Source organism: Notolepis coatsorum (assembly GCF_963971535.1).
Source record: "Notolepis coatsorum genome assembly, chromosome: 5".
Taxonomy (NCBI): Eukaryota; Metazoa; Chordata; class Actinopteri; order Aulopiformes; family Paralepididae; genus Notolepis; species Notolepis coatsorum.
Window position 1 is genome coordinate 12,781,990 of NC_140169.1, and position 20,301 is coordinate 12,802,290.

Sequence of the window (20,301 nt, forward strand, 5' to 3'; positions counted from 1 at the left end):
GACCAACATTTAATGCGGTGGTCTCTGGTTATGCAGAGTTATAATTTGGCAATCCGCCACAAGAAAGGCACTGATAATGTTTTTGCTGATGCCCTTTCTCGTGGTTAGCTTGTTGGCAGGTGTTTTCTTTTTTTAATATAGGGAACAGTTGTGTAATATGGTTTCATGGGGATGGTTTGTGTTATCATCAGCCATGGGCTGACACTTTGAGGGGGAGTGTTACGTACTATGGGGTTTATGTATGCTGTATCTAAGGCATATCTTGTTTGGTTCTTGTGTTGTTTTTGTCTCCCTCTTCCATTTCTACTTATCCTTTCGTGGATGAAAAAAGACGAATGGTCTTTTGTGGTGTCTGAGATAATGTAATTATATTTGTATTTTTTTATGTTCTGTATTTATTATTTTAGTTATTTCTATCGTCATTAATGTTGTTATTATTATTATTATTATTATTATTATTATTATTATTATTATTATTGTATTGTGTTTGTCTTGTTTTGAAAATAGGAAATACAAATATTTGATAAAAAAATAAAAGAAATACAACAGTGTCAGACTGCGTGGGTGTAACCTGCCTTCTCGGTCCTCGCCGCCACGTTCCTCCAGTTGTAGAGGGTGCACACGCGGGCGTGGATGGAGGCAGGCGAGGCCACGGCCCCCGAGCGCTGCCTGGCGATGACCGTCTCCAGGCCGGCACACAGCGAGCGCACGGTGGGCTCACAGAGGGTGATCAGGTCCTCCGGTAGAACCTCGGGGATGCCCCCGACACGAGTGCTGACCACCTGAACGGACAAGAGAAAACACAAGAGTGTCACGTGATTCATTAACCCTTTCACTACCACACTACCAAAGGGTTAACCCTTTCACAGCGACAATACAGAAGAGGTTAACCCTTTCACTGCCACAAGACAAATGGTTAACCCTTTCACAACCACACTACAGAAGGTTAACCGTCTGTAGTGTGGTAGTGAACGGGTTAACCTTCTGTAGTGTGGTAGTGAAAGGGTTAAAGCAGTGGTTCTCAACTGGTCTAGCCTCGGGATCCAATATTTTCCTTAGTCATTAAGTCGCGACCCAAAAATTTGAACCACTATGATTTATGTAAAAAAAAAATGCAGTAATACGCAATCTTTCAAAACATGAAATAAACACAAAAAAGTGCAACAAAAGTACAACTATTGCTAAAAACCCAATGAAATAAAATAATAATAAATAATATATGCTTCTTAGCAGATTTCTTAGCTTAACATAACAGACCTACAGTAAGTTTGGGGGAACTAATGGGACAACTGGGGTTGCAACAAAAGTGCAACTAGGGCTAAAACCCCAATGAAATAAAATAATAATAATAAATAATTATGCTTCTTAGCAGATTTCTTAGCTTAACACTTTGATTGCCAAAAACGCCTTAACACGTCATTCCCCGCCATGCTCATTATGCCAAAGACGCCGTTTCAAAAATCTGTGATCGCAATCATATTTCTCCCCAGGAGACTTGAGATCTACTGTTTATCCCCTCTCAACTCTCCAACGGTTCAAGAGCGCCATCTGGTGGCCGATCGGCGGATCGCCCAAACCGGAAACAGGAAACGGAAGCTGGTGCTCATTCCAATTCGGTCCGATCACTCGCTAATAGTCCCAGGACCCGAGCTAGACACAATGGATAGCAATCCGTTACCAATAACTCGATAAACAACATGATTTGGACGTATATACTATTATACAACCTGGAGATGGATCGCATATTTCAACATCCCATAATAGGAATATTTCTGCTCCACGCTCATCGCCCAACGCTACGAGGAAGCTACGGTGAGTTTTAGCGTTTTTTTTTAACGTGTTCGATGCTAACTGCTATAATGATCATATCACCCACACTAGATGAATCATCTAACGTTGGCCACGGAATTATAAACGACCCCCCCCCCATCCGGTCAACATCAGATGATAAGTAGTAACTTCTAGAAGCACGTCCATTTGACATTTTTTATCTCGCGCAGATCGCTATCAAACTGTATTTGATCATCAATATAATGCATTTAGGGCTATAAATCACGTTCTGGAGAAAGCTGCAGAAAACGATAAAAACATACTTATACTTTAGACCGTATTATAGTATGAATATGTGAATGAAAAAGTATAACGTTCCTACGTCCTGAACGATAGATAATTGACGTTGAATGGGCCATAGTAATGTCAATTTAGCAATACAATTTAAAAAGTTATAGCCCTGCAAAGAAGGGGAACTTATCCATAGACAAATAGAGCTGGCAGAGAAGGGTATAATGATGTACATAAGCCTGGCAACCAAAGTGTTAACAGACCTACAGTAAGTTTGGGGGAACTAATGGGATAACTGGGGTTGCAACAAAAGTGCAACTAAGGGCTAAAAACACAATGAAATAAAATAATAATAATAATAAATAATATATCCTTCTTAGCAGACTTCTTAGCTTAACATGCAGGGAACTAATGGGATAACTGGGGATGTTGTTTGCTCCTGACAAGAGTCTCAAAGTCTGGGGTGATGGTAGACAAAGCAACTCTGAGGTCATGCTCAATGTCTAATCTGTTCCTCTGCTTTGTCTTCAGCTGGACCAGAGCTGAGAAGCCACTTTCACAAAGATAGCTAGTGCAAAAAAATATATATAAAAAAAAAAAAAAAAAAAAAATTACTTTTTTTTCTTCTTCTTTTTTACACACACATCCGCGACCCACTCAAAATGGCCCGTGACCCACTTTTAGGTCGCAACCCACCAGTTGAGAAACACTGGGTTAAAGGATAACTTTGTGAATAGGGTCTAAGGTCGAACATAGCGAAGTTATCCTTTAATGAATCAAGTAACACTCTGTTACTTTTAAGGAATCAAGTAACATAAGAGTGTTACTCGATTCATTACAGGATAACTTCGCTATTTTGGACCTTAGAACCTATTCGCGGTCTGTCTACCATGTACCCGACACATAGAGACCATTATTTAATTAATCAGTCCAGTATTGAGCTAGCTAACACTTTCCCTGCAGGCTCTCACTGGTTTTACAATAGCAGACAATGAGCTAATCCTTTGCAAAAACAACAATAAATGTGCGATAAATGTGGTAAATGGTGCATTTATATAAAAGCTTTTATCCAAAGCGTTTTACATTTTGTTCCTCACATTTTACCCATTCACTCACACACCGACAGCGGAGGCGACCGTGCAAGGTGCCGACCTGCTCATCGGGAGCAATTAGGGGTTAAGTGTCTTGCTCAAGGGCACTTCCGACACGCTGCCCGGGAGGAGCGGGAATCGAAGCGGGGAACCTCCGGATTACCAGATGACTGCTCTACCTCCAGAGCCACTGTCGTCCCCGATAGACAGACCACGAATCGGGTCTAAGCTGAATTTCCCCCGAGGGGATTAATAAAGGAACCCTTGAAGGTGCAGGTAAGAACCCAGAACCCTGAAGCGTGCAGGTAAGATTGTGGTCGACCTCTAACACCCCGGTCACAACCTGTTTGAGTCACTCCCCTCTAGCAGGAGGCTGCGGTCCATCAGGACCAAAACCTCACGCCACAAGAACAGTTTCTTCCCCTCTGCAGTGAGCCTCATCAACAAGGCTCGGGACCCTCACTGATCCCCATCCCACTGTGTTAAATCAACACACCCCTACTGGACTAGATACTTGCATAAACAACCAAACATACCTGTTCATACTTCAGACTCATACTCTTTGCACATAACTGCCCAATTGCACAGCCCTGGCCTATTCCTATTTTATTTTTATTGTACTATATTTAATTTAGTTTAAATCCCATTTAATAATATTATTCAACCTCTTTATTTACAGTTGTACAGCCCTGGCCTATATACATTTGTATTCCATAATTATATTCTATTGTGCTTAACACTTTGATCGCCATGGTTAAATTCATAATTTACCATCCCTAGCCAGCTCTATTTGTCTATGGAGAAGTTCCCCTTCTTTGCAGGGCTATAACTTTTTAAATTCTATTGCTAAATTGACATTATTATGGCCCATTCAATGTCCTATATCCATTGTTCAGGGTGTAGCAACGTTATACTTTTTCATTCACATATTCATACTAAAATATGGTCTAAAGTATAAGTATGTTTTTATAGTTTTCTGCAGCTTTCTCCAGAACTTGATTTATAGCCCCAAATGCATTATATTGATGATCAAATACAGTTTGGTAGCGATCGGTGCCAGATAAAAAATTTCAACTGGAGGTACTTCTAGAAGTTACTACGTATCATCTGATGTTGACCGGATGGGCGGGGGGTCGTTTATAATTCCGTGGGCAACGTTATATCATTCACCTAGTGTGGGTCATATGATCATCAGAGCAGTTTATATGGAACACGTTAGAAAATAACGCTGGATCTTACCGTATCTTCCTCGCGCCGTTGGACGATCAGCTTGGAGTAGACAGTTTTCGATTATGGGATGTTGATCTAGATCAGTGATTCCCAACCTGGGGTCCGCGGACCCCCTGGGGGTCCGCCAGGGGGCGCAGGGGGTCCGCCAGACCACAGATGATTTGAGGTGTTGTTTTTTTTTTTTTTTTTGCAAAAAAAGTTAGGACCTACAGCAATCGCGAAAATTTACAGAAGGCTACCGAAGCCTCCTTTGAGTGTTCGCTTTTAATTGCAAAAGCAAAGAAACCGCACAATATTGGCGAGCAGCTCATCAAACCAGCCTGCATCAAAATGGTTTAGAACCTGTGCGGCCCACAGGTGGCGGATAAACTAAAATCAGTACCACTCTCGAACAATGTAGTGAAAGACCGAATTGATAAGATGTCAAGTGATTGCGAGCAGCAGCTGTCAGAAAAGCTTAGAAAGGGTCCATTTGCCATACAACTTGATCAAACTACAACTGTCGCAGACGAGGCTGTGCTCATCGTTTATGTGCAATATATCGAAAATGAGGATCTGAAGCAGGACATTCTCATGTCAGTCAACCTTACTACCACCACTCGAGGTGAGGATATTTTTACTGCAGTGGATTCTTATTTCATTCAACATAAATGCAAACCGTTCACCAGATTAGGGCCTGATTTGAGAGGATGAATACAGGATTTGAATATTGGCCAAAATTTTGAAATACATATGGTGCAAGATTAGATTTGTTGATTGAAGGCACAAGTCAAAGAAGCATAAGCAGTTTGTTATTAAAATGACAAAAGAAAGTATTAAAATGACAAAAAAAAGTATTTTATGGTATTTTATTAGGAGGGGGGTCCAGGAATTTCATCAGAGATGTTTGGGGGTCCCTGGGGGAAAAAAGGTTGGGAACCCCTGATCTAGATGAACCATTTCCAGGTTGTATAATACTATATACGTCCAAATAACGTTGTTTATTGAGTTAGGGCGAGCGATTGATTATCCAGTGTGTCGAGATGGAGTCCGGCTAACGATCGCGAGTGCCCGGACGAAATATGGATGAGCACTTCCTGTTTGGCGCGTCACTTCCTGTTGGCCGATCGGCGCTCTTGAACCGTTAGAGAGTTGAGATCAGCAGTATATCTCAGGTCCCCGGAGGAGAAATATGATTTCGATCACAGATTTTTGAAATATTGATATCAAAGACGTGTTACGGCGTCTTCGGCAGAATGAGCATGGCGGGCAATGACGAGTTACGGCGTTTCCGGCGATTAAAGTGTTAACTTAGTTCATATTTAATTTGATCTTACTCCACCTCTTTATTGTATTATCCATCTTGTAACTGAGGGGTACAATTCCCTGACTGTATTGATAAGTATGGTATCATTAAACCACTACCGATTATGTACTTTAACTACTGGCCACACAGTACATGATATAGATATGATGAACACTTTCCCACCATGAAACCAAGTCCACACAAATGTATAAATCGAATATTTTATATAGCAAAGGGTATATACAACGTTCACTTAATGACATTTATGATTTGAATGCACTTGTAAGGCAAATGAGTATTCGTAGGCAAATCAACATTGAATGTCCAATCTCTGGTTACGCAGGAAGCAAGTATACAACCTGGTTCTTTAGGGAACTATAGCGATGGTACTTAAATGATTATAGCTGGATATACTAAAAGGGGGTCCCGCTGGTTGTAAGTCAGTAGGGGGGGGGGGTTAGGAGAGCCGCTGGCGATATCCCATCTGGCCAACGATTTCTTGGGAGAATTCAGAGTGCTGAACACGGTGCCCACAGAACCTTGGTCCACAGATGAATACCGCTGGGCCCTCTTGTAGACGGTAGCTGCCGGTCCACAACGAAGAGACGTGAGGCGACCTCACTCGGGGTAGAGCGCCGTCTCACCTGGACTCCTCTCGGGGGGTAGTTCCAACACTCACCAGTGTTGGCTGTTATCCATGGCATAAATCAAAGCACCCAAAGCAAGTAGATAATCCAAGCCGTGTAGGGCTCGCCGTCGTCCGGGTAAGGTAATCCAATGTGCAGGTCCACTCGTCCTGGCCCAGAACTCCTCGGATGAAAGCACCACACGTGGTCTGCCCAGCCTGGTTAAGACTCTAGATAACGCGAGGAAACGATGGGGGTACTGCTCACTTTATAACTCTAACCGAACGATGCACCATACATAATAGACTATTATTAACTTAATAGAAATACGTCCCACTCGACGGTATAGTGCCAAACTATGACAATTCAACTATTAATCCACACAATGTCTCAATGCCATTCTGAGGCCAAATTGACCATACTGCACCACACGTGTATCGTGGGTGAGGCTTAACGTCTTGCCACTAGGTTGGAGGGTAAAGAACTAAGGGCTAAGGGACTAAAAGAAAGTTCTACTTTACTTGCGCCATATATATATGCGCGGTGAACAAATAGTACCATTCGTATTTCGGCAGACGTATTCCTACGCGGAACCGGGGCTAGTAACGACATGTTCGTCGGCACGATTGAACTTGAACCAAGGGGCTTGGCTGCTGGCGCCAAGTTCTTGTCCAATGAGAGAATGAAACTATTATGGGCTGTTAGTAGACTAAAGGGATATTCAGTGTATATGTACAAGGAATATACAAGGGATATCAAACGATATACAAATACTATTAAATATATATCCATAAATAAATATATATATTCGGTTTAATCTGATCCTTCACAACAGCCGCCCCCTAATTAGTCCCACCTAATTAGCTAAGCAGAGACAGATTAACCGCACTGTCTACCACTCAAGGTCCGCTGTAAGGGTCAGTCAACTCACAAAGTCGTGGGGTCATGGTCGTCATCGATAGTGTCTGGGAGTCTGGGCAGTTCTATTAGCCTCGCCACGGGTCGTGTGTAAGTTCGCCCTTGGACGAGCACCTCAGCTGCTCGGACCTTGCCATCGGCACCGGTGATCACTTTGCTTACGCGGCCAGCCGGGCACATAGCTCTGGGTAGTGACTGGTCGATAATCATGACGACTGTTCCTTCTGTCAAATTGTCTCTCTCTTTTACCCACTTCTGGCGGGTCTGTAGAGACGGTAGGTAGTGGAGTAGAAAGCTGTTCCAAAACTTGTCAGCTAGTACTTGACTGTACCTCCACATTCTTCGGCCGTTCGCTTCTTCAGGCCTGTACATTGTCTGGGGTAGCGCGGGGTCCAGCCGCACCATCAAGAGTGTGTTGGGGGTGACTGGGTCGACATCTGCTACATCACTGGAGACATAGCCGAGGGGCTTGGAGTTCAATACTCCCTCGATCTCCGTGAGGACTGTCATTAGGACTTCTTCCGCCACAGTCTGGGCCCCAAGCACGGCGTACAGGGCTGTCTTTATAGAACGTACTTCTCGTTCCCAGGTTCCACCGAAGTGGGGTGCGTTCGGGGGATTAAACTGGAAGTCAATCTGGGATGGAGCGAGGTGGGTCTTAAGTTCTGGGCCCATAGCTTGGAAGCTCTCTCTCAGCTCTCTTTCTCCGCCTTTGAAGTTTGTCCCGTGATCGGACAACAATGTAGACGGTTTTCCTTTCCGTGATGTGAATCTTCGGAAGGCCATAAGGAATGAGTCTGTGCTCATGGTCGGAAGGAGTTCGATATGTATCGCTCTGGTGGTCATGCATTTGAATACAATACCCCACCGCTTCTCGGTTCCTCTTCCTTTCTTTATATACAACGGGCCAAAACAGTCCATGCCTGTGGAGTGGAATGGCTTGTCGCCGAGTCGGAGGCGACAGGGAGGTAGGTCAGCCATCCGGGGTATACTGGGCTGCGCGCGCCACTTTCGGCAGTCTAGACAGGTTCGCTGGAAGCGTCGCACTGCTTCTCTTCCTTGAAGTATCCAATAGCGACGTCTGATCTCCGCGAAGACTCTCTCTGCTCCTGCGTGGTGTACATCCTCGTCGTATTTCTTTATGATCAGCTCTGTGACCTTGTGTCGGCTGTTCAAGACTATCGGGTACTTAACGCCATCCGGTAGATTGGGGGCTCTCCGCAGACGACCACCCACTCTGATGAGATTATGGGCGTCACTCTCGGGTGCCAGGTGGAGCAGTCTGCTGTCTGATGGGACGGGCTTTCCTCCCTGTAGACAGTCTAGCTCGTCGGGGAACGAGTCTCTCTGGGCTCGTTGTAGTAGAAGAAGTTCTGCTTCTTCGTAGTCAGCTGCTGAAATATCGGCAGTGGGCTGAATCTCTGGGTGGTGCCACAGGAATGTCTTTAGCTGCGCACTCTGTAGGGTAATGCAATCATCTATGTTGGGGTCTGTGGAGGCGACTGTGCTCAGTCCACAGAACATAGGTTTCTTGTTCTCAGCCTCCTCTTTACTCGCTTCCCGTGGGGTGGGCGTCGGCCACTCTTCTTCCGGGAGCTTGAGGAACTCTGGTCCGTCACTGTAGATGTTGCGACGGGTGAGGTCATCTAGGGACATTCCCCGGGTGATGACGTCAGCTGGGTTGTGTTTGGTGTCCACATACCGCCAGCTCGCTGCTTCTGTTAACTCTTGAATCTCGGTGACTCTGACTCCCACGAAGACTTTGTATCTGCATGAATCAGACTTGATCCATGTGAGTACTGTCGTGGAATCTGACCACAAGATTGTTCTGTGCACCGGAATGGTGAGTTCACGTTGGATTAACGTGGCTAGATGCGCTCCTGCTAGGGCTGCGCAGAGCTCTAGACGCGGGATAGATTGTTGCTTTCGTGGGGCTATTCTTGAGCGAGCCAGGATGAAAGCAGTGTGTATCTCTCCTCCCTTCTCTTGGGCACGCAAGTAGGCCACCGATCCATAGGCTACTTCGGAGGCGTCACTGAAGACGTGTAGATCCATCTTGCATGTCTCTGGCCTCACTGTGGGTGGGAAGTAGCTGCGGCGTATATTGACGCCTGGGAGTGAGCGGAGCTCCGTCTCCCACTCTCTCCATGTGGAGGCAAGGTGTGCGGGTATTGGGTCGTCCCAGCCCTGGTCCTTGTCCCATAGTGCTCGTACAATCATCTTTGCCCTGGTGGTGTAAGGTAGAATACATCCCAACGGGTCATATTGTCTGGCGAGTGTTCTGTACACACTCCGTCTGGTGGTCGGTATCGCCGTCGACCTTCCCTGCTCCGTGGTCAGGGGTTTGTGTCTATAGTGGAGCGAGTCTGTTTTGAAGCGCCAGACTAGTCCTAGTGTCATTTCTTGGGCTTCTCCTGGGATTGTCGCCATCCAGGTCTCGCTGCTGGCAGCCTTGTCCGCGGGGGAGAGGCTGCGCAATACGTGCGGGTCGCTGCTGGCCCACTGCCTGAGATCAAAGCCGCCTTTGATCAGGGAGGCGCGTAGCTTGAGTAGGAGAACCTCGGCTTCTTCTTGAGTCGAAACGCTTTGTAAACAGTTGTCCACGTAGAAACTGTTCTTCACACTGTGTCGGACCTCTTCATCTGCTGCTGGGTCCTCTGCGACGTGTTTCTGTAGTGCAAATGTAGCACAGCACGGGCTGCATGTGGTTCCGAAGGGGAGGACTTCCCACTGGTAGATGGCTGGGTGCTCATCTCCGATCCTCTCTCTCCATAGGAACCGCAGCAAGGGCTTCTCCTCTGGGGAGAGGCTGCGTAATACTGGGGGGTCGCTGCTGGCCTGCTGCCGGAGATCAAAGCCGTCTTTGATCAGAGAGGCGCGGAGCAGCGCACGGCGTCGCCAGTCAATCTTCGTTACGTGTCCCGCTGTGATTAGCTTCTCAATCTCAGCGCGGTACACACTCTCTTGAGCGGGGTCTTTGGCTAGGCGCCGCTCTGTGTTCAATAGATACCGCTCCGTAGCGTCTTTCTTTGCGTGAAAGGTGGGCATTCCCTCTCGCCTCAGGAGTGGAGTTGCGTATCTCATCACTCCGCCGACTGTGACTCTCTTTGTCCCTTGCTCGAGGAGGTTTAAGTTCAAGTTCAAGTTCTTTAATAGTTGTCATACAGAAGTACAGAATACTTTCATACAAAATGCTTCTTACTGTTACGCTCCAGAGACTGTGCTAGACAAGATAGTATCAAATAACATAATAACATAATATAGCATGAATTTAGAAGAAGAAAATGAGGTCACAGTGTTCGGTATAGACATATGTACAATGTTCTGAGTTACCATATAATATACAATACACAATACTATGCAGTGTTTATGGCGTAAATGTCTTCTTTAGAACGAATGTCTTTCTTTTCGTTCTTAAAGGGCATTGTCTCTAGTGTCCATAGCCTCTCGACATGCTGCAGGAGAGTGGTGTCTTCTTCTGTCACTCTGGAGTGGAGGCAGCTAGTGGCTGCTGTTCGGTTGAGAGATTTAGCGAGGGGGCCTTGTAGTGTCCATCCTAGGCGGGTCTCGACTGCTGCAGGACAGCCTCGGGGTCCTGTATGGACCCGGTCTATCGGGACTATGAGGTCTGCATGGTCGGAGCCTATCAGCAGGGTCGGGGTGGCGCCGTCTATGAGCGGGATAGGTAGTTGACGCAGGTGCACATATTTATCCATCAGTTTGGCGATGGGGTAGGTGTACTGTGATAGTCCTATTTCTTGGCTGGTGAAAGCATTTGTAATCCTATACCGTCTCTCTGGCTGCCCGCTTGCTGCGATAGTGAAGGAGACATTCTCGCCTTTTATCGTCTTTAAATCTCTTCTTATTGTCCGAATCGTCATTTGGTTCTCGCTCCCCCGCAGTCCCAGCTGGGCCGCAGCGGACGCGAGCAGAAGGGTCTTCTCTGACCCGTCATCAAGGACGGCGTAAGTGTCCATGACTTTATCTTGGTAGCTCAATGTTACACGGACTACCTTTAAGAGCACTTGGGCGCCGCTGCTGCTGGCGGGGTCAATGTACATGACACTTGCCTTGGTGCTGCTCGATGGTGCAGGTGCAGGCTTTCTTCTGTTACTGTCGTGTAGGACATCTAGGTGGGCTCCGTCACACCGACTGCACCTCTTCTTTAGGCGGCACTCGGCTGCCATGTGACTGCGCGCACATCGGTAACAGCGCCTGTTGGACTTTATCCATTGACTCACTTCTTCTGCATTCATCTTTGTGAACAGGTCACATTGTGACAGCCAGTGTTCCTTCTCGCAGTACGGGCACACCATCTTCCACTTCTCTTTTCTCGAGGGGGTACTGTGGTTCTTACTGCTCGGTACTGATTCTGATATGGTGCATGACAGTCACCGATCTTCTTCCATCGTTTATTCTCCTGGGTCCCTCTCTGGAGCTTGGTGTGCTCCGCACGAACGTATCCAGTCGTAAGCTGCTGACTTCTCTCGCCAGGAAGTCGGCTAGATCGAGGAGGGATGGTTCGGGACAGTTAGGATCACGGTGGTCTCTCTGCCGCCTAAAGCGCTCTTGTCTGGCAGGTGGCAGCTTCTCTAAAATCCTCTCGACGTTAGAGTTGGCGTATAGCTCGTGCATACCCTTTTCTCGTTGCGCTCCCAGCATCCCTACCAGGGACTGCACTTTTATAGACAGGTCGTCTAATGAGCGATTGTCTGTTGCTGGGGGTAGGCGGTCAATATGCCTTATCTCTTGGATTACGTAATCCCATATACGTCCATATCTCTGGTCCAGCGCTGCTAGAGCCGCGGTGTATGGGGTCGTAGAGGTGGCATAGGCTAGCGCTATATTGTGCGCCCGGGGTACTTTCAGGTGCTTCAGTAATATTGCATACGCCTGTGATAGCATCCTCTCCGCTTCGCTGGGGGAAGACGGTTGTAGAGGTGAGCCGCTCCTGGCGGTACTCGTTGGGGAGTCCCGGAGCTCTATTTCCTCGGCGCTCTCCTCCTCTTCTTCCGTGCAGAGTTCTCTCTCTGTAGGGTTGTCTTCCTCCCGGGGCTGGTCGGGGACTACTTCTTCGGTATTGGCGGGGGGTAAAGGCATGTCAGCTCCCTCCTGGTCCCCACCGTGAGCTTGGTCAGTTACATTAGAACCCACTAGGGCCTCTGTGGTCGGGGTAACCTGGTCGTTAAGGTCAGACATAATTTTACTTTCTACTTTTACCGCGTTTACCGTTTGTCGAAGGCTAGGTAGTTGACTGACAGCGTAATCCTCTAAGTACTGAGGTGTCTGTCGTCTGCGCCGCGGGCGTTCTACGTTAGGAGGACCGTTTTCGTGGAGTGTTCATCATAGGCCATTTCAATATTAATAACACTATATTAATATTACACTAGTTACCCTCCGGCTCGAAGGACCAATTGTAACTGAGGGGTACAATTCCCTGACTGTATTGATAAGTATGGTATCATTAAACCACTACCGATTATGTACTTTAACTACTGGCCACACAGTACATGATATAGATATGATGAACACTTTCCCACCATGAAACCAAGTCCACACAAATGTATAAATCGAATATTTTATATAGCAAAGGGTATATACAACGTTCACTTAATGACATTTATGATTTGAATGCACTTGTAAGGCAAATGAGTATTCGTAGGCAAATCAACATTGAATGTCCAATCTCTGGTTACGCAGGAAGCAAGTATACAACCTGGTTCTTTAGGGAACTATAGCGATGGTACTTAAATGATTATAGCTGGATATACTAAAAGGGGGTCCCGCTGGTTGTAAGTCAGTAGGGGGGGGGGTTAGGAGAGCCGCTGGCGATATCCCATCTGGCCAACGATTTCTTGGGAGAATTCAGAGTGCTGAACACGGTGCCCACAGAACCTTGGTCCACAGATGAATACCGCTGGGCCCTCTTGTAGACGGTAGCTGCCGGTCCACAACGAAGAGACGTGAGGCGACCTCACTCGGGGTAGAGCGCCGTCTCACCTGGACTCCTCTCGGGGGGTAGTTCCAACACTCACCAGTGTTGGCTGTTATCCATGGCATAAATCAAAGCACCCAAAGCAAGTAGATAATCCAAGCCGTGTAGGGCTCGCCGTCGTCCGGGTAAGGTAATCCAATGTGCAGGTCCACTCGTCCTGGCCCAGAACTCCTCGGATGAAAGCACCACACGTGGTCTGCCCAGCCTGGTTAAGACTCTAGATAACGTGAGGAAACGATGGGGGTACTGCTCACTTTATAACTCTAACCGAACGATGCACCATACATAATAGACTATTATTAACTTAATAGAAATACGTCCCACTCGACGGTATAGTGCCAAACTATGACAATTCAACTATTAATCCACACGATGTCTCAATGCCATTCTGAGGCCAAATTGACCATACTGCACCACACGTGTATCGTGGGTGAGGCTTAACGTCTTGCCACTAGGTTGGAGGGTAAAGAACTAAGGGCTAAGGGACTAAAAGAAAGTTCTACTTTACTTGCGCCATATATATATGCGCTGTGAACAAATAGTACCATTCGTATTTCGGCAGACGTATTCCTACGCGGAACCGGGCTAGTAACGACATGTTCGTCGGCACGATTGAACTTGAACCAAGGGGCTTGGCTGCTGGCGCCAAGTTCTTGTCCAATGAGAGAATGAAACTATTATGGGCTGTTAGTAGACTAAAGGGATATTCAGTGTATATGTACAAGGAATATACAAGGGATATCAAACGATATACAAATACTATTAAATATATATCCATAAATAAATATATATATTCGGTTTAATCTGATCCTTCACAACACATCTGTTAATGTCTGTCTGCCAATGTCGCACCGAAATGACCGAAGCAAATTCCTTGTATGTGAAAACTACTTGGCAAATAAAGACCTTTCTGATTCTGATTCTGATTCTTGACTCGACACTTGAAGTCAGAGCGCACCTGCAGTCCACAGCTGGCTCCCTCCACGATGGCCATACAGAAGGCTTCGGTCAGAGACGTGTTGAGGAAGATGTGACCCTGAATCAGAACTCCACGCACGTCTTTATGCTCCAGAGCCCCCAGGAGACGCACCCTGGTAGAGAAAGAGACGACCACCGTCACATAGGGTTGGGTACGTTCACATTTGAACCGATACCGGTACCTGTGAATCGATACCGGTACCCAAAAATGTAATCTACCTAGCTCAGTTGTAAAAAAAAATCCAAACTTCAAATGATTTATTATCATTATTTATTTAGAACAATTTGTTAATACATATTAGGGGTGTAACGGTACACAAAAACCACGGTTCGGTACGTACCTCGGTTTTGAAGTCACGGTTTGGTACGGGTTTTCGGTACAGTGGGGGAAAGTTTGGCTTTCCATGTTCCACTCAGGGGTGATGTAGTGTGCAGTAACTAATTGTACTTGTAGGGCTGTCAACGAATATTCTATATTGAAATTAATAATTGATTTGTTAAATAAAAAAATTATTATATTAGATTGTGAAAAAAACAGCCCCCGGTGGGCGGTTGTTAGTGGTTAACATACCATTGTATTTGTTCGGTACACAGCCGTACTGAACGGTTCGGTACGGCTATGCGTACCTTTACACCCCTAATACATATATATATATATATATATATATATATATATACACATACACACATCTTTAAATAAAAAATTATGTTTTACAAAATAACAAGTATAAAACGATTAAGAACTATTCTGCAGGTACACATCTATACAGTATATATATATATATTTTTTTTTTTGCATTACCGAAATGTGGCACCGGTGGATCTCACGTGAATCTGTACTCGGTAGTACCGATGTGATTCGGTCGATACCAGGGGAGGAAATTAGGCCACTTTACTCGCCAATTGCGAGTATTTTTTACGTTTGGCGAGTAATTCATGAAGAGCACTCGCCAGTCTGGCGAGTACTAGTAATTACAAAACAAAACAAAAAAATCATTCTGCAATCTGCTGATTCGCTCACTGGCACAAGCCGAACTCTGACTCCCCCCTTGATTCCTCCCATTTGCGCCTCATAATAATCCGACCATAACCAATGAACATCATCGTTGTACAGATGCGCTCTAAGCTCCTCCAATGAACACTCATTTTCTAGAAGATGCCGCCCATCTAGGGGAAGTGGACAGATCACTGCGCGCGCCGCGCGGACCTACAGACTCCTGCCACCGGCAGCCGGCTTGACAACGTAGACAAATTTAGACAAAAACACACCAGTGGATGAAAATAATTGCATGTAGAGTCGTCGCTTTCGGATATCAGTGCGGTCTGACATGGGGGCGAACAACAGCATGCGACGCGTCTCCTTCGAGTCGGATGAGAATGACAAGTCAACAACATTAGCCGGCTAGCTACCTAGCATGTAACAAGCTACCATAACGCGCATTCAACATAGTGGACGACTATACTGAGCGGCTTTGCTTAAATGCAGCCGAGTGACATTTTATTATTACCGGGTTTCCCCCCATATCACCACTGTGACTCGCCCATATGCCCTTCACAACGGTGATGTTGTCATACTTGGCATTCAGAATACACCTGCTGAACCCCTAGCGTTGTCGATTCGGTTCCAATGTATTGTCATCTTACAGCACAAGTACAGTACAACCAGAATACATTTGGCATACAACCAGAGTGCAAATGTAACAAGTCAAGTTCAAGTTGTTTTATTTAGCTATTACATTACAGTGAAATGCTTGGTTCTTTCACTGCCCAACTCAGTCCAACCTAAACCAGCCCAACCCAGTATTGATTGATTGAAAACTTTATTAACAGATTGCAGAATGGGTACAATACAGTACAGCTCAATACACACAATTGTTAAGGGGATGCAGACCAGAGAAGGACTTTCGTCTTGTTTACATCAGGGTCCCCCATTTCAGTCCTGTTTGCTTAATGCCTTGTCCACTTCCTCCACACTCCAATGCCCTTCAACCCTGCCCCTGTCAAACCTGCTCTTTCCATTCCCTCCATCATGTCCCCCCTTTCTGATGAATATTTCCTGCACTTAAGAGTCAGACACACATTCCTAGTAGTTGAGCTGTGATGAATGAATGAATGAAAACTTTATTTAACAGATTGCAGAATGGGTACAGTACAGTACGGCTCAATGCATGCAATTGTTAAGGGGATGCAGACCAGAGAAAGACTTTCGTCTTGTTTACACCAGGGTCCCCCATTTTCAATTCATTTTCAATTCATCATTCAGTATAACGTAGACCAGCCCAACCCAGCATCTTTCACTGCCCAGTTCAGCCCAACCCAGTCCAGAATAGTTCCCTCTTTCATGTTAATATGTGATTTAATGATGTAATATTTTGAAGAGTAGAGACAGTGTGATTAATTTACTATGATTGAAAATCAATTTAGACGAAGACGTACAAAGAAGTAATTATCACAATTAGCGATTTTTTTTGTCTGGTAAAAAATCTGTTTGGCTGGTAAAAAAAATCAGATACTCGCCAGTTGGCTGGTAAGCCAAAAAGTTAGTTTCCTCCCCTGGTCGATACCCTAAAAAGTACCGGAATCGTTACCCATCCCTACCGTCACAGTGATGAAACGGAACAGAAATATACGAAAAAGACAGCAGTGGACTAGACGAAGCAACGCTACTGTACCTGTCGTGGAGCTGGTATTTCTCCCTCACTTCCTCCAGCACTAGTCTCTTGGGACCCTCTCCGCCGATGAGGAAATGCAGGTCGGGGTGTTTGAGGCAGAGCTCCGGGATTATTCCTCCAAGGAGATCAATTCCTGTAAAAATACATTTATACATTATAGAATAGAATAGAAATAGAAATACTTTATTCATCCCGAGGGAAATTTGGTACTACAAATCGCTCACAGTAAACATTTAGGTAGACAAAACAAGTCACGAATAAGAATAACAATAAGCCTAAGAATAAAATATGGCCCGGGATATACATTTCCTATGTTACATTCTAATATAAAATATACAGTAAAAATATACAGAAATATACACTAAGTATAAATTTGTACTATGTCGGTTTAAAAGTAAAAGTCCAGGAAGATAGTAGTGTCACCCTGTGCTCAGTGATGCAGTGAGACACAGTGATACATTGTAAAGTCTGATGGCTGTCGGAATGAAGGACTTGCGCCGTTCAGTGCTACATCTTGGGAGTGTTAGTCTAGCACTGAACGTGCTCCTTCTGTCAGCCAAGTCTGTGTATAGTGTTATTTTTTTACTGTATGAAGCACAATCTCATACAGAACCAAGCATTTCACTGTACATTATATGTAAAAAATAAAAAATAAAAAAAGATTATAATAAAATTAAATAAAAACTTGAAACTTTGAACCTTTGCGGTACACCAGGCGGCTGACCACAATGATGGTTATCCTGCCGTCCGGGTGGCGGCGAGAGGGGTCAGGGGTGAAGTCCGTGGGGTCCACGGCATTGGGGATGACCGACACGATCCCTGGGTCGAGGGCGGCGCGGAGCACCGTGTTCTCCTTGCTGGTGTAGGACACGCACACGATGTGACTGGTGTCACACAGGGACACCGTCAGCAGCTTGTTGGTCAACACCGAGCTCAGGTCCGCGAAGCCGAAGAGGGAGTGGTCGGTGAACACCTGGAGAGTGGAAAAGCCTCCGTTTAGATTTAGCCTCCGTTTAGATTATTTAGATTAGATTTAGATAATGTAATAGATTATATATTGTAACTATATTTATTGTAGGGCAAACATAACAGAGGGCATACATACCCTCATCTCGCACCTTGTTGCCCATATGCACATGTCCAGAGTTAATTATATTGTTTACACTGCCTTTTTATTTTTACTTCTCCACTGTACTAATATTCTGTGACCTCTACCTGTATGTCTTCTACTACCTGTACCCCCCCTCCCCCATGCTGCTATGATGCCTGAATTTCCCCAAGGGGATCAATAAAGGAATATCTTATCTCTGTTTATTTCAGATTACGTCTAGGTCGAAATAAGCAGGGATGTGCACAACTCAAAGTTGTACTTATGGCTGCGTGGCAGGATTTAAAATGCATATCACAGTATATTATCACATTTATCTTGGTAATAATAATTTTATTTACCTGTTATCCTAGTGGTAATAAGGGATATCTAGAATGTACCTGTTATCCTAGTAGTAAGAAGGGATCTCTAGAATGTACCCGTTATCCTAGCAGTAAGAAGGGATCTCTAGAATTTACCTGTTATCCTAGCAGTAAGAAGGGATCTCTAGAATGTACCTGTTATCCTAGCGGTAAGAAGGGATCTCTAGAATGTACCTGTTATCCTAGCGGTAAGAAGGGATCTCTAGAATGTACCTGTTATCCTAGCAGTAAGAAGGGATCTCTAGAAAGTAACTGTTATCCTAGTGGTTATAAGGGATCTCTAGAATTGTACCTGTTATCCTAGCAGTGAGAAGAGATCTCTAGAATGTAACGGCCATCCTAATTACACCCCAAGTTTCCTCACCGTGTTCAGGCCCATGGTCTTGGCGTGGAACAGTGCATCGTGGGCCATGGCCGAGAAGGAGCTGTGAGCGTGCACCACGGTGATGGCCTCCCTGACCAACACGCAGCGCAGCAGAGGCAGGCTGTGGAAGCAGCTGGTGGCAGTGGACTGGTTGTACATCACCTGCAGGGGGAGGTAGTACACCTTCAAGCCGCCGGTCAGGTACCGGACCCCTTTCCTCGTGCCGTAGGCGTGGGTGGCTATGACCACTTTATGTCCCTTCTCGATCAAGCACTGAGACAGCTGGTAGATGTGGCTCTCCACGCCTCCCATGTTGGGGTAGAAAAAGTCTGACACCATGCAGATGCTGTGCTTCCTGCCAGGGACCTCGGAGGCAGCAGTAGGCTCACCAGGGACTCCCTTAGAGGAAGCACCATGAGCAGCTGTCCCCCTCCTTCTCTGGTCCATTGTAGGGTATTTCTATGGCTGTTTGTGACTCTCATCCAACTCACAGGGGTGGTCACCCATACACCTAAAAGGAGAATGCGGCATCTTTAAAAAGGGGGTCGTTTATAATTAGCCATGCATCTAACAAGGATTTGGGCATTTAGCTACACACCAATTAGCTTAGTTACAGCAATGTATAACGTCATGTTCAGATATGTAACGACGACTCGCTATCGCATCTCATTAGCTAGCTAGTTTATCATTTATCATCCATCTGTAAATGTATGTCATATAATTATGTTATGATGAATTGAAAATGGGGGACCCTGATGTAAACAAGACGAAAGTCCTTCTCTGGTCTGCATCCCCTTAACAATTGTGTGTATTGAGCTGTACTGTATTGTACCCATTCTGCAATCTGTTAATACAATTTTCAATCAATCAATCTAGCTAACCCGTCTGTCTGGGTACACATTGCATGCTTTGAGGGTTAGCTATGTTAGCTAACTGAGGTAGCTAGCTACATAACGTTACGTTAGCCATGTCTAGCTAGTAGCTCATTTGGATACATTCAGTTTGATACATACACCGGCTGATTGCTGCATGTCACTGAACGACGTGACAATAGCTCTGAGGTCTCGTTAATGACCTTACCGTCCAAAAGAAGTCTAACGGACCATGGAGTATTCAATACATCAGCTTCCACACATGTAATTCATCCACAGACATAATGAGTTAAACTGATATTATTGAGCCACTTCCTGGTATCTACGTCACAAGAGCTGTCCAATCCGGACAGATGTGTCGATGCCTACACGCGTTATTTTTTTTCGTAGCCGTAGTTTGCGGAGACGCTCTCTGATTGGCCACTGACGTTTCTGGTCATGTGACATGTGCGCCCAATCGTGTGACGCCTGTTTCTTTCACCGGTTAAGCTTAGGCACTCTTTCGAAGTTGGTTAAGGTTAGAGTTTGTCTTAGAGCATGGCGATAGTACACCAGCCCTGATTCCAATTTTCCAAACTCTAACCTTAACCAACTTCGAAAGAGTCGCCTAAGCTTAACCAGTGATAAACTAGGCGTTAGGTAGTTAGCGTGCTGTTAGAGGCGGAAATGGGCAAAGACACAGCTCGTCACGCGATTGGGCGCACATGTCACATGACCAGAAACGTCAGTGGCCAATCAG

The 20,301-nt window shown here is 45.6% G+C and overlaps 1 protein-coding gene across 2 annotated transcripts in view; it reads right to left on the reverse strand.

Moving 5' to 3' along the window:
• The window catches only part of piga (phosphatidylinositol glycan anchor biosynthesis, class A), a 53,913-nt gene extending 34,062 nt beyond the window's left edge, over window positions 1-19,851 (reverse strand). Inside the window, exons 1-6 of one of the 2 annotated variants that reach the window (XM_084314604.1) lie at window positions 19,771-19,851; window positions 18,691-19,201; window positions 17,556-17,829; window positions 16,857-16,989; window positions 14,165-14,297; window positions 576-782 (exon numbers count right to left, since the gene is read on the reverse strand). In XM_084314604.1, coding sequence (XP_084170730.1) covers window positions 576-782; window positions 14,165-14,297; window positions 16,857-16,989; window positions 17,556-17,829; window positions 18,691-19,137 — 1,194 coding nt within the window. In that variant the 5' untranslated portion in view covers window positions 19,138-19,201; window positions 19,771-19,851. Of the gene's footprint in view, window positions 1-575; window positions 783-14,164; window positions 14,298-16,856; window positions 16,990-17,555; window positions 17,830-18,690; window positions 19,202-19,703 lie in introns of both variants that reach the window. The other variant, XM_084314605.1, reaches the window with a different exon arrangement.
• Between the last annotated feature and the right edge of the window lie 450 nt (window positions 19,852-20,301).